Below are 15,167 nucleotides of genomic sequence, written 5' to 3' on the forward strand. Positions count from 1 at the left end.
ACAGTTATCATATGATAAGATATAGATTGTCACTGACATTTATTTATGTTAAGATGTAAACATTGTTTGTGTAAGCGTAATGCCACAAGTATGTTTTCATTATAATACTGGCTTAAACATTTAGCAAACAGGTGACCTTTGATGTTTCTAAATGTTATTATGATGTTATTATATATTCCAATTGGAAGACACACAGATGAGATTCATCATTTGTCCCATGACTGATAACAGTCAAATATAAACACTGACATAGTGGGTTGTATTTTGTGTTTAACTCTGGGATCATAGTCAAAGGATCATCTTATTTTTTTGTTAGGCAGGAAAATGTTTCAAAACAACAGGCTAACAACATTCTTTGGCAAGAGTAACTGCCTTCCATGGTGTGCTTTGCTTGTGAGCATATGCTAGACTTCATACTGCTGCAGTGGAATTTCTGTTTTTGCCTAGATAATGTCTTAACCACAGACGTTATATGTACATAAAGCTGTTTGAGAGAGGGGTAGTTGTTTTGTGTGTTAGCCAACACACATGGCTGGTCGTCATGTAGGGTACTTCTCCGTATGCACAAATCCATAATGCGTCCCCTTTCATAACGCCAAGCCCACTGTATTTCTGCTTCAGTGCATGCGTGGGTGATAATGATTATTCCACTACCTAGCAGCAACCTGACCCCCCTTGTGGAGTGAATGAACTGCCCTAACATTCAGTTGGCCTTGTACTGTTGGAGCAAGGTCAGTGCAGTACATGTTTACAGCAGTCAGCTGAGTGGTGACTAGTTCATAGAAGTACTTGCTTTATCAAGACTTGTATGAACACTAGTGCTGGACAACATCCCTCAGTGAAGGTGCCCCTAACTCGGCTGTTGTTGTCAGCATGTTGAAGTAGAGCAGAATGAGCAAAGCGTGGTGTGCTGACCCTGGTCGCTGGGGCACAGGTGAGCTAAGTTGCTTTACTCTTGCATCAGTGTTGGAAGGTCCTGTGTGGTATAAAACTGCTTTGTCATAGTCAAGAAATATCATCTGCCCCCTATGCAGTGCTTTATCTATGATGCCAAACTTTGTGCCCTCAGCAGAAAAACTAGGAAATGACATAATTTGTTTTAAATATTGGATTTCCTTGAAAGTGTATATTTTCATGTTTTAGGGATATGTCATCATTTCATGGCAAGACCAAACATACTGATTCTCCTTGTTTATTGGTTCTGTTATCAGTAAAATGCAAGTCACCTCTGCAAAGAAATAACGTGACTTGGCAATTTTTTATTCCAATTTAGGAATTGTTACTGACATTTGCTCCTTTGTCCAAATATGGGCCTCCGTGCAGGTCTAAATGAATCCATGATATGGTAAAAAAGTCGTTTCTATTCCCGTATCTACTCGCATGTCTGAGCCACATGCCATGAACACATGCGAACATGTTAAGATGTTAGTTTTTCTGCTCAAGTTGCGTGAAGGATGTTCAGTATAGACAGTCTAACGTAATCATGACGTGTGGGCCCATGCACAGTGTTCCTATTTGAGGATAATCATATCTGTATCACTTTAGATTATGCTCCTGATAATAATGTTCATGTTGACATCAGGCCATGAAAGGCATCAAAATTCACTGCACTCATGAACTCCCCATTTTCTTTCCCAAGTAGTTTGTTTGAAATTATCTGTGGCTTGTTATGGAGATGACTGGTGGCAGCTGTAAGAGTAATATTAAAGGTTTAAAATTCAAATGAAGTACACTTCATCCACATGATCTTAGGGTGCCAAGTCAAATAGGCCTATAAACATTTTTACTTTGAAGAGCAGAAATATGATAAAAGATTAATCCATGTAAACTTTGCTATTTCAGTTTGATGCAATGTGTGGATCAGTTTTGAAATGTTTTTAGGTTTTACTCAGAGTAATCGTTGTGTTTACACGGACATGTATGGTTACGTGGTGGTGATGTATCAAATAAAACATCATGAAGTATAAATCACTGATTATCTGAAATATGCATGACAACACCATAATAAGTGTAGGAAGTACATCACAAATTGACATGGGTAATATGTCACAGAGCTGGGTAGGTATGTAATACACCAGACAACATCCATGTATATTTCTGTCAACTCTATAACTGAATCTGCTGTGGCACATAAGGTGGCATGAAATAGGGCAATATCTTGTGTTCAAGTTATTGCAGATGTATATATTGATGTGTTTATGTGAGTGTGTCTGCCTGCATGTGTGTGTGTCTGGGTATCCACAAGACCACAGAGGCAAGTCATGTCCAGGTTCCCAGGGCTTAGGTTCAGTTTAGAAGAGTCCCACCATATCTGAAGAGTATGTTAGTGGTTGAAATAATTCTAAATTAGCAAGCCATTGACTCAGTACCTTCTGGATAAATAGAAATCCAAGCAGTGTTTGTGACTATGAACCACCTGAGCAACAGGTCAATGAGAATCTATAACGTCCAGCCATCTGGCTTATTATCACATGTTTGATGAGTCATAGCAGTTTAGAAGTGATGTGTGGCTACCTTGTGTGTTATTACCCTGTAAGTGCCACTTGGCCAGGTATGCTTCTAAAATCAACATCATAATAACAGATAATAAGCTAGAAGATCTTTGGGTGTTCTAAACAATGATACTCTCGGCATTGGGAGAGTGTTAGTGGTATTATTGAACTGTGTAGTTGTTGTGGTTTCTTTCTAAAGTCATTACTGATGCTGGTCAAGCCATGACTGCTTTAACAAGTCATTTACAGGGAAATGACAAATCTCCCTGCTGGTACAATCAGCTGATAATGGCTGAATCAATATACATGTTGAGTCAGATCAATATAAGGTCGGCCCGAGTGTGGCTTAAAGGGTTTATACTCAGGATAGTTGGAAGTCCTCTCAGGTCTGATCCAAATCACCGAAGACACAGTATGTATTCAAACTCATAGTTTAGACGTGAGTGATGAGCCTGGTTACACATAAATTATGCTGACAGAAAATTTAAACTAAGTGAGCATTCTGCCCCAAGCAGGACATAGTGAAATATCTTACAAGAGCTCTCTGAACATCAGTGTAATAATGTCTACAATTGGGCCTATTACAGGGTATGAAACTCCCAACAATTTCAGCCAGACCACAGGGCTGGTTAGATGTAAGACTTGCCAGTCCTGACCAAAACTTACCTGCCCACAAATAATTTAGGTGTGACAAGCGACATAGTTTATCATCCAATTGGAATTTCATCATTTATTTTTACGAGTGAATTAATAATGATTTATTATCCTGAAATATGATGAATATCTTCGTATACGTGTCTAAATTTTAACCTGACCGTCGGGCAGGTGAATTTGAGAATCTGGCAGTCCATGTTGAAAATAGCCGGTCCCGGGCAGTCGGGCAGGCAGGTATTTGAACGCTGGTGTATTACCACTTTGAATAGGATAGCATTGTGTGTAAGTTTCATAGCTCAAACCTCAAAGCAATGTAGGTTGTGGACAATATTGCTTTGGTGCCACCTAGATTTGAAATGGTGGAACAAGTTGTGCAACTGTACGTCCCCAGTTTGTTTCAACAGCAGCAGATGGTGCTGTCTGCCTTTAAGCATCATTAGTATTCTGCAACCTTGACACTTCATCAATATGACTGTACAGCTGAATTGAGGTAGTCAGTAACCTAAACCAACATGGAGTGTCTGTTTTCCCTTTGCACCACTATTTATGTGAAGTATCTTTGGATGGTATCAGGTAGGATTTGGTCTTGGGTCACATCATGAATCTGAAATGAGGTGGGTTGTCAAATCTACAGTGATGTGTAGTGTAGGTATACTTCCTTGAAGGTGAAGCAATGCCGTAGTTTCAGCCTGCAGAGGGTTAGGTTTAGTTCCTGTGTTATTCCTGAAATCTGAGGCAACGTACAGACTTCACAGATGGAGAAAGTAGGGTTACTGTTGTTTTGGGTTGCCTGGTTTCAATGCCAGTGCGTATGTTCCTTCTACCAGTCAGCTTGTCTGCAGATATTTGTTCTGAATACTGTGAATACTGAAACATTTGAATGTAATACTACAATAAGGTGTCCTGTATGATTTCCTGGGGCAAGCTTGTGTCTTTATTATGTCCCTACAAATCAACACTACTATATCTGTGTTACTACCAGAGTTAACTGCCTATAGAAAGCAACATATCTACTCTCTATGTGTTTTCAATAAATGCACATAAGTTTCCTCCATGATTTTCCTGATGTGTTATGGTGTTATCTCACCCAGTGTTTAAACACAAACTACATTTGCCTCTTGCATACTGAATGGAATATTATTCACTTCCTCAACAGAGGAACACACTGCTGCACTTTTCTTGCAGGGTAATGTCCCTTTATCATCCCAGGTATTCCAGGTTATGGGTTTGATTTCCCAGGGTCAATACTTCAGATTGATCCATGTGTTTAATGATCAAGAAAGTGTTTAACTAAACTATTCCTCCAATAGTCTCAAAAGCCAACCAAGACATAAAACTAATGAAATATCCTTCCTGGAATTATACCTCACCACATATACTTGCGAGCCTTCTTGCATATATACTACCCATCAAAAGTTTAGACTCACTTACAGCACTCGCTATATGTTATGTATATACCAATGGTTACATCGAAAGATGACTTTGTCCACTAACTTGGGGGAACCAACTGCAAACCTTACGCAGAGGATTTACACGTCAGGATCATGCATCAAATTGCTGAAAAGCATGTGCAAATATTGTGCATGTGTACATTTGAGTTTGAGTGTAGAGTTTTGTTAAGAATTCGCCATCATTTATTGAACTCATGACAATAATCTTTTCAACGTTATGAATTTGTTTTACAAGACATCAGTTCATGTGTAAACAGTGCCTTTAAACAGTATGGAATATTTTGCAAAGTCTAGTTTAGTACAGTTGACTGAAATAAGTTGCTATATTTACATTAAAATAAGTGAGTCTTAACTTTTGATGGGTAGTATACTTGCACACCTCCCTGTATATACTTTCACACGTGTCATGGCATATACTTGCACACCTTGCATATACTTGAATACCTTGCAGCATATACTTGAATACCTTGCAGCATATACTTGAATACCTTGCAGCATATACTTGAATACCTTGCAGCATATACTTGCACCTCACAGCATATACTTGAATACCTCATACTATATACTTGCACACCTTGCAGCATATACTTGAATACCTGCACCTCACAGTGCATATACTTGAATACCTTGCAGCATATACTTGCACACGTAGCAGCATATACTTGAATGCCTCGCAGCATATATTTGAATACCTCGCAGCATATACTTGAATACCTCGCAGCATATATTTGCACACCTTGCAGCATATACTTACACACTCGCAGCATATACTTGCACACCTCACAGCATATATTTGAATACCTTGCAGCATATACTTGAAAACCTCACAGTATATACTTGAATACCTCATAGTATATACTTGCACACCTCACAGTATATACTTGAATACCTCGCAGCATATACTTGCACACCTCAGCATATACTTGAATACCTCACAGCATATACTTGCACACCTCACAGCATATACTTGCACACCTCACAGCATATTCTTGAATACCTCACAGCATATACTTGCACACCTCGCAGCATATACTAGCACACCTCTCATCATATACTTGCACACCTTGTTGCATGTTAACTTTTGGAACTTTAGATATTATAGTTACTATGTGTGCATCTTACAAGGAAGTTGCTTAAACTACATTTATGATCCTAGTGTAAAAATAGTCCTGTCAGTTGTTTTTTCTGGTTTCTGGTTTCTAAGCAACCAGTGTGGTCAAGGGTCTGTCTGACCTGCCATGCATACCAAGCAAAGGGAAGAATTACACCAGTGAGGCATCATTACTTAGCTGCATTTCACTTGCACTGTATGCAGTTTCCAACTGTTGACAGTTGCCATCAGTAAGGATGCTTGTTAACAGGAATGGCTGCAAACGTTATACATGTTTTGTTGAATGGGACTGATATGTACAAGATAGTAAAGGAGTTGATGGCTCAGTGTGGTGGATAATGACAACATCAGTATTGATGATCACAAGACAACCAACAACAGCTGTGAAGGGATTTTGATGTGGTTGTATTTCATGTGTATGCCAGTGGGATGTGGTTGTATTTCATGTGTATGTCAGTGGGATGTGGTTGTATTTCATGTGTATGTCAGTGGGATGTGGTTGTATTTCATGTGTATGTCAGTGGGATGTGGTTGTATTTCATGTGTATGCCAGTGGGATGTGGTTGTATTTCATGTGTATGTCAGTGGGATGTGGTTGTATTTCATGTGTATGTCAGTGGGATGTGGTTGTATTTCATGTGTATGTCAGTGGGATGTGGTTGTATTTCATGTGTATGTCATGTGGTTTGATGTGGTTGTATTTCATTTCATGTATGTCAGTGGGATGTGGTTGTATTTGTGTGTCATATGTCAGTGGGATGTGGTTGTATTTCATGGTTGTATTTCAGTGCGTCAGTGGGATGTGGTTGTATTTCATGTGTATGTCAGTGGGATGTGGTTGTATTTCATGTGTATGTCAGTGGGATGTGGTTGTATTTCATGTGTATGTCAGTGGGATGTGGTTGTATTTCATGTGTATGTCAGTGGGATGTGGTTGTATTTCATGTGTATGTCAGTGGGATGTGGTTGTATTTCATGTCAGTGGATGTATTTCATGTGTATGGGATGTGGTTGTATTTCATTTCATGTGTATGTCAGTCATGTGGGATGTGGTTGTATTTGTGTATGCCAGTCATGTGGTTGTATTTCATGTGTATGTCAGTGGGATGTGGTTGTATTTCATGTGATGTATGCCAGTGGGATGTGGTTGTATTTCATGTGTATGTCAGTGGGATGTGGTTGTATTTCATGTGTATGTCAGTGGGATGTGGTTGTATTTCATGTGTATGTCAGTGGGATGTGGTTGTATGTCATGTGTATTGTCAGTGGGATGTGGTTGTATTTCATGTATGTCAGTGGGATGTGGTTGTATTTCATGTCAGTGGGATGTGGTTGTATTTCAGTGGGATGTGGTTGTATTTGTGTGTATTCAGTGGGATGTGGTTGTCATGTGTATGTCAGTGGGATGTGGTTGTATTTCATGTGTATGTCAGTGGGATGTGGTTGTATTCATGTATGTCAGTGGGGTTGTATTTCATGTAATCAGTTGATGTGGTTGTATTTCATGTGTATGTGGGATGTGGTTGTATTTCATGCATGTCAGTGGGATGTGGTTGTATTTGTGTGTATGTCAGTGGGATGTGGTTGTATTTCATGTGTGTATGTCAGTGGGATGTGGTTGTATTTCATGTATGTCAGTTGGATGTTGCATTTCATGTCAGTGGGATGTGGTGTATGTCATTTCATTTCATGTATGTCAGTGGGATGTGGTTGTATTTCATGTGTATGTGCCAGTGGGATGTGTGTCGTCAGTGGGATTGGTTGTATTTCATGTGTATGTCAGTGGGATGTGGTTGTATTTCATGTGTATGTCAGTGGGGATGTGGTTGTATTTCATGTGTGTGTATGTCAGTGTATTTCATGGATGTGGTTGTATTTCATGTGTATGTCAGTGGGATGTGGTTGTATTTCATGTGTATGTCAGTGGGATGTGGTTGTATTTCATGTGGTTGTATTTCATGTGTGTCAGTGGGATGTATGTGTATGTCAGTGGGATGTCATCAGTTGGATGTGGGTATGTGTATTTCATGTGTATGTCAGTGGGATGTGGTTGTATTTCATGTGTATGTCAGTGGGATGTGGTTGTATTTCATGTGTATGCCAGTGGGATGTGGTTGTATTTCATGTGTATGTCAGTGGGATGTCAGTGTGGATGTGGTTGGTTGTATTTTGTATGTCAGTGGGATGTATGTATGTATGTCAGTGGATGTGGTTGTATTTGTATTTCATGTGTATGTCAGTGGGATGTGGTTGTATTTCATGTGTATGTCAGTGGGATGTGGTTGGGTATTTCATGTGTATGTCAGTGGGATGTGGTTGTATTTCATGTGTATGTCAGTGGGATGTGTGTATGTCAGTGGGATGTTGTATCATTCATGTCAGTATGTCAGTGGGATGTGTGGATGTGGTTGTATTTCATGTGTATGTCATGTGGTTGTATTTCATGTATATGTCAGTGGGATGGATGTGGTTGTATTTCATGTGTATGTCAGTGGGATGTGGTTGTATTTCATGTGTATGTCAGTGGGATGTGGTTGTATTTCAGTGTCAGGAATGTGGTTGTATTTCATGTGTATGTCAGTGGGATGTGGTTGTATTTCATGTGTATGTCAGTGGGATGTGGTTGTATTTCATGTGTATGTCAGTGGGATGTGGTTGTATTTCATGTGTATGTCAGTGGGATGTGGTTGTATTTCATGTGTATGTCAGTGGGATGTCAGTGGGATGTGGTTGTATTTCATGTGTATGTCAGTGGGATGTATTTCAGTGGGATGTGGTTGTATTTCATGTGTATGTATTTCAGTATGAGTGGGATGTGGTTGTATTTCATGTGTATGTCAGTGGGATGTGGTTGTATTTCATGTGTATGTCAGTGGGATGTGGTTGTATTTCATGTGTATGTCAGTGGGATGTGGTTGTATTTCATGTGTATGTCAGTGGGATGTGGTTGTATTTCATGTGTATGTCAGTGGGATGTGGTTGTATTTCATGTGTATGTCAGTGGGATGTGGTTGTATTTCATGTGTATGTCAGTGGGATGTGGTTGTATTTCATGTGTATGTCAGTGTGGATGCCAGTGGTTGTATTTCATGTGTATGTCAGTTGGATGGGATGTGGTTGTATTTCATGTGTATGTCAGTGGGATGTGGTTGTATTTCATGTGTGTATGTCAGTGGTTGTATTTCATGGATGTGGTGTGGTATTTCATGTGTATGTCAGTGGGATGTGGTTGTATTTCATGTGTATGTCAGTGGGATGTGGTTGTATTTCATGTGTATGTCAGTGGGATGTGGTTGTATTTCATGTGTATGTATGTCATGTGCAGTGGATGTGGTTGTATTTCATGTGTATGTCAGTGGGATGTGGTTGTATTTCATGTGTATGTCAGTGGGATGTGGTTGTATTTCATTTCATGTGTATGTCAGTGGGATGTGGTTGTATTTCATGTGTATGTCAGTGGGATGTGGTTGTATTTCATGTGTATGTCAGTGGGATGTGGTTGTATTCAGTGGGATGTGGTTGTATTTCATGTGTATGTCAGTGGGATGTGGTTGTATATTCATGTGGTTGTATTTCATGTGTCAGTGGGATGTGGTTGTATTTCATGTGTATTCAGTGGGATGTGGTTGTATTTGTATGTCAGTGGGATGTGGTTGTATTTCATGTGTATGTCAGTTGGGATTTGGTTGTATTTCATGTATGTCAGTGGGATGTGGTTGTATTTCATGTGTATGTCAGTGGGATGTGGTTGTATTTCATGTGTATGTCAGTGGGATGTGGTTGTATTGTATTTCATGTGTATGTCAGTGGGATGTGGTTGTATTTCATGTGTATGGGATCATTTGTGTATGTCAGTGGGATGTGGTTGTATTTCATGTGTATGTGGATGTAGTTATGTAATTCATGTGTATGTCATGTGGGAGTGGGTTATTTCATGTGTATGTTGGATTGGTCATGTCATGTGTATGTCAGTGGGATGTGGTTGTATTTCATGTGTATGTCAGTGGGATGTGGTTGTATTTCATGTGTATGTCAGTGGGATGTGGTTTATTTATTTCATGTGTATCAGTGGGATGTGGTTGATGTGTCAGTGGGATGTGGTTGTATTTCATGTGTATGTCAGTGGGATGTGGTTGTATTTCATGTGTATGTCAGTGGGATGTGGTTGTATTTCATGTGTATGTCAGTGGGATGTGGTTGTGTCATGTTATGTCATGGGATGTATGTGTATGTCAGTGGGATGTGGTTGTATTTCATGTGTATGTCAGTGGGATGTGGTGTGTATTGTATTTCATGTCAGTGGGATGTGGTTGTATTTCATGTGTATGTCAGTGGATGTGGTTGTATTTCATGTGTATGTCAGTGGGATGTGGTTGTATTTCATGTGTATGTCAGTGGATGTGTATTTCATGTATGTATGGTCATGTGTATGTCAGGATGTGGTTGTATTTCATGTGTATGTCAGTGGGATGTGGTTGTATTTCATGTGTATGTCAGTGGGATGTGGTTGTATTTCATGTGTATGTCAGTGGGATGTGGTTGTATTTCATGTGTATGTCAGTGGTTGTATTTGGATGTGGTTGGTTGTATTTCATGTGTATGTCAGTGGGATGTGGTTGTATTTCAGTGATGTATGTATTTCAGTCAGGGATGTGGTTGTATTTCATGTGTATGTCAGTGGGATGTGGTTGTATTTCATGTGTATGTCAGTGGGATGTGGTTGTATTTCATGTGTATGTCAGTGGGATGTGGTTGTATTTCATGTGTATGTCAGTGGGATGTGGTTGTATTTCATGTGTATGTCAGTGGGATGTGGTTGTATTTCATGTGTATGTCAGATGTGGTTGATGTGGTTGTATTTCATGGTTGTATGTCAGTTGATGTGGTTGTATTTCATGTGTATGTCAGTATGTGGTTGTATTTCATGTGTATGTCAGTGGGATGTGGTTGTATTTCATGTGTATGTCAGTGGGATGTGGTTGTATTTCATGTGTATGTCAGTGGGATGTGGTTGTATTTCACTGACAGCTGCAGCAGTAAACTGATATGTTCTGAGTGAAAAACAGTACCATGTCAAATGTAGCCACTGCAAGCATGATTATGTCCTACTTGGGTCAGATGCAGTCGTTTACCAATGCTGTTCAGCAAGTGAAGTTTGGTGCTGGTTCAAGTACATTGTGTCTGAAATCAAATTGGTTCCAAAATCTTTCTCTGATAGTATTTTAGATTAATCACCCCCTTGAACTTATTACATTTGGGCTGCTACATGGAAAATAGACTTTGATGCATAATTTCAAAGACTAGTAATTGGTTAGGATGTGCAGCCAAATTTCATGACAAACAGGCAGGTAAATCTTGCACATATAGCAAACAAAAAAATATAAGTAAACAAAAAGTATATTCTCATTTACCAGTTGAAACTATTCAAACATTCGAAAATATTCAAGTATGTTTGGAAACTATCTAGCTTATTCAGGTGTCCCCTCCATGGAATATTGCTAAAAGCAGCTTGAAATCTCCAAACTAAATGTTATCTTCCACATAACAAAGGACTTCAGCTGCTGTCAATCCAGTCAATAATGCTGTCATGTTTCTTTGATCAGTGGTGTTAATATATGTGTTTCATTGCAGTAGTGTGCTGCATGATTACTTGATGTTGCCATTTAGTCTGTTAGTTTTATTACTGATCTTGATAAAACTTCGGAATGGCATTTGCCCTGTACATGAAATCTGCTGTGAATATTGTGTGCAGAATCACTGCCTCATTGTAAAGCAGGATTTTGTTTGAAAATGCCATTGATATGATCTTCCCTGTTACTTTTCTAGTTTTCTTCAGTTTGACAGATAAAAATCCTCCCCTAAGTTCCATAGGTGAAACGAAGAGCAAGACGTATATCAATGGTTCATGTTAGAAATAGTGTTGTTACATACTGCTAGTTGTATGGGGTCAGTGTGTCCGTGGTGTCCGTGGTATCGTGGACAGAGCATCCGATCAGAGAGCAGAACATCTGTGACTTGTCATGGCTGCAGGAGTGATGTACCAAACTGTATGACACTAATCTATACGAAGTACTAAGATCAGCTTTATCTTGCAGCATCCTGCCCCCATGTTGTCCAGGCTCCCACGGTTATTGCCATGGTCGGGCTGCCGGCTAGAGGCAAGACTTACATCTCCAAGAAGCTGACACGCTACCTGAACTGGATCGGAGTCAGTACGAAAGGTAAGGTGTATATTGTATGTGAAGAGACCAGGGCTGAGGTAGGGGTGGTGATACGGGTCTGGAGAATGTGCACTGTGGTTTCGTGTATTATACATATTCCAGTAGTCAGAGAACACCAAGAGTGGAATTATCACATTGATTGTGAAGGATGAGGTCTAACCCTGTAATCACTAGGCCTCTCCGATGAAGCTGACACAAATCCTTATCAGCCATCTTTGCTTATGGAGGGAGAATCAGTTAATGAATCTTATGGCCGATTGAGATTGTGACAGAAACAACAGACAATGATTCCCGTACAATAACAGAGTCCGATTTGATTAGTTGTAAAGTTGGTGGCCATAATAGACAGTCTCAAGACTGGCAGGTACATCTCTGCCTCAGGGATCTCCAGGGAACGGTTTATTCCTTTCAAGTGGATGTACAAAGTGGAAGACACTTGAGATACTGTTCCTGTTAGGGGAGTAACAGAGTGTAAGTCTGATAACCCTGAACCTCTTCTGTCCCAGAAAAGATGGTACAAGTGACATAAGATTTGAATGTGTTCAGAAGATGGTGGTTCTCATAAAGACTTTAGGCAATAAGCAATATAAATGCAAACGTTTACGTTACCTGTTAAATGAAACAGAATATACAGTTTTTTATGTAGAAACAGTGTCAGCACTTAAGGATAAGTATTTTAGTCCTACATTCAAGATGATTATGCTTAATTGCCTGACAACATAAATAGTCTTTAGCCCATAATATATTTAAACAGATTTTATAGACACACTACAATTTGATTGATCTTACACTAAAATAACACATTCACTTGATGTTTGATATAATGTAGTGTATTATTTGATGTTCCATCTCCACTGATAGATCAGGAGCCCTTCTATAGTTTTGTTTGCAGCAAAGATCACTGCTACACTGGTGAAGGTTGTCACATACATCTTCACATAATAAAGATTCACATTCACACCTCATTAATTGAAACTGGTCACCTGTACCCGTGGTATGTGGCCTCTACTCAATTTCCCTCTGTGGCCTATGAAAGTAGTGATGTGTGACAGAGATGTGCCACAGAGGGAAGTTACCCTTATGATATGAAATATGTCAATATGAGTCATTCAGAGTTATATTTGTATTACTGATTGGCATTCTCAGGGAAAAATGTAAACATGTTAATTCTACCATGACTTCAGTAAATATTGCATTGTGATTGGTTAATTAAAGTCATTCAGAGGTATATAATCATGTTATATACCTGTGATATTCCAACACAGTATCTTTGGTTTTTTAAAAATCTTAATAATGAGGTTATCTTAGAATGGAGATAAACATAGAGTGTTGGAAAATCAGAGTATATAACAAAATTATATCAGCACTAAATTTAATTTTAAACTGTACGCATAGCAGTATGTTTATCTCCTAATTATCAACCTACTGAGATACTTCATTGATGACTAATTGTTGTTATGATAACATAATCTAATGAGTTTGTGACGTCATGAAGAAGGGATCATGTGATATTATTCTCATCACTGAAGTACCGCGATGCCAAATGCCTTCACTTGACTAGTATAATGTTGCTAACATGCATATGTTGTTTTATGAGAAAGTTATATTACACATGATCATTCTTCCCTTATAGGTAATATATTCAGCTTATCCAAAACATATGAACTCTACATGTCACAAAACACTTTGGTAGCTCATGGCCCTGAGTAAGAAAACAAAAGTGAACATAAAGGGTCCTTTAGTCTGCTAAGTGTTCTATCCACTGGTAACTGGGTAACATCTACTTTGATGTGTTGGTGACTACAATGTATAGATTGCAACATGAATTAAATATAATCTTCCGTACATGCGTCAGGCTGTGCTTGACATTGTTATATCTAACCACATCAAAGCAAGCTGTTCCCTTATTGACATTGTCATAAAGACCAGCTTCATTGTGTAGGCATAACCAGTCTTATGGCTAACTGTTTTCTACATCGGAGATATAGCCTTGACTGGCATTTCAACTCAGGGCCAACTGTGTTCTACACATGGATCCATCAGCCTTGACTGTGGCATGTCATCTCAGGGCCAACTGTGTTCTACACATGGATCCATCAGCCTTGACTGTGGCATGTCATCTCAGGGCCAACTGTGTTCTACACATGGATCCATCAGCCTTGACTGTGGCATGTCATCTCAGGCCAACTGGTTCCAACTGATCTCATGCCTTGACTGGCATGTCACACTGTGATACACATGGATCCATCAGCCTTGACTGTGGCATGTCATCTCAGGGCCAACTGTGTTCTACACATGGATCCATCAGCCTTGACTGTGGCATGTCATCTCAGGGCCAACTGTGTTCTACACATGGATCCATCAGCCTTGACTGTGGCATGTCATCTCAGGATCCATCAGCCAACTGTGTGTCATCTCTACACATGGATCTATCAGCCTTGACTGTGGCTTGTCATCTCAGGGCCAACTGTGTTCTACACATGGATCCATCAGCCTTGACTGTGGCTTGTCATCTCAGGGCCAACTGTGTTCTACACATGATTCATCAGCCTTGACTGTGGCTTGTCACAACTGTGACATGGATCATCAGCCTTGACTGTGGCTTGTCATCTCAGGGCCAACTGTGTTCTACACATGGATCCATCAGCCTTGACTGTGGCATGTCATCTGACTGTGTTCCACACATGGATCCATCAGCCTTGACTGTTGTCATCTCAGGCCAACCAACTGTGTTCTACACATGGATCCATCAGCCTTGACTGTGACTGTGGCTTGTCATCTCAGGGCCAACTGTGTTCTACACATGGATCCATCAGCCTTGACTGTGGCTTGTCATCTCAGGGCCAACTGTGTTCTACACATGGATCCATCAGCCTTGACTGTGGCTTGTCATCTCAGGGCCAACTGTGTTCTACACATGGATCCATCAGCCTTGACTGTGGCTTGTCATCTCAGGGCCAACTGTGTTCTATACATCCAGCCTTGACTGTGGCTTGTCATCTCAGCCTGGACTGTGGCTTGTCATCTCAGGGCCAACTGTGTTCTACACATGGATCCATCAGCCTTGACTGTGGCTTGTCATCTCAGGGCCAACTGTGTTCTACACATGGATCCATCAGCCTTGACTGTGGCTTGTCATCTCAGGGCCAACTGTGTTCTACACATGGATCCATCAGCCTTGACTGTGGCTTGTCATCTCAGGGCCAACTGTGTTCTACACATGGGCCTTGACTGTGGC

At 40.0% G+C, this 15,167-nt stretch overlaps 1 protein-coding gene across 10 annotated transcripts in view; it reads left to right on the top strand.

The window, feature by feature from the left end:
- The window catches only part of LOC124288601 (6-phosphofructo-2-kinase/fructose-2,6-bisphosphatase-like), a 119,252-nt gene that overhangs the window by 47,952 nt on the left and 56,133 nt on the right, over nt 1-15,167 (top strand). For 3 of the 10 annotated variants that reach the window (XM_046725156.1, XM_046725158.1, XM_046725157.1), the window contains exon 2: nt 11,804-11,929. In XM_046725156.1, coding sequence (XP_046581112.1) covers nt 11,804-11,929 — 126 coding nt within the window. Of the gene's footprint in view, nt 1-708; nt 935-11,803; nt 11,930-15,167 lie in introns of those variants that run through there. The other 7 variants (XR_006901483.1, XR_006901484.1, XR_006901486.1 and 4 more) reach the window with 5 other exon arrangements.

This window comes from Haliotis rubra, unplaced genomic scaffold (genome assembly GCF_003918875.1).
Source record: "Haliotis rubra isolate DU_JTF1 unplaced genomic scaffold, ASM391887v1 Scf420, whole genome shotgun sequence".
NCBI classification, from domain to species: Eukaryota; Metazoa; Mollusca; class Gastropoda; order Lepetellida; family Haliotidae; genus Haliotis; species Haliotis rubra.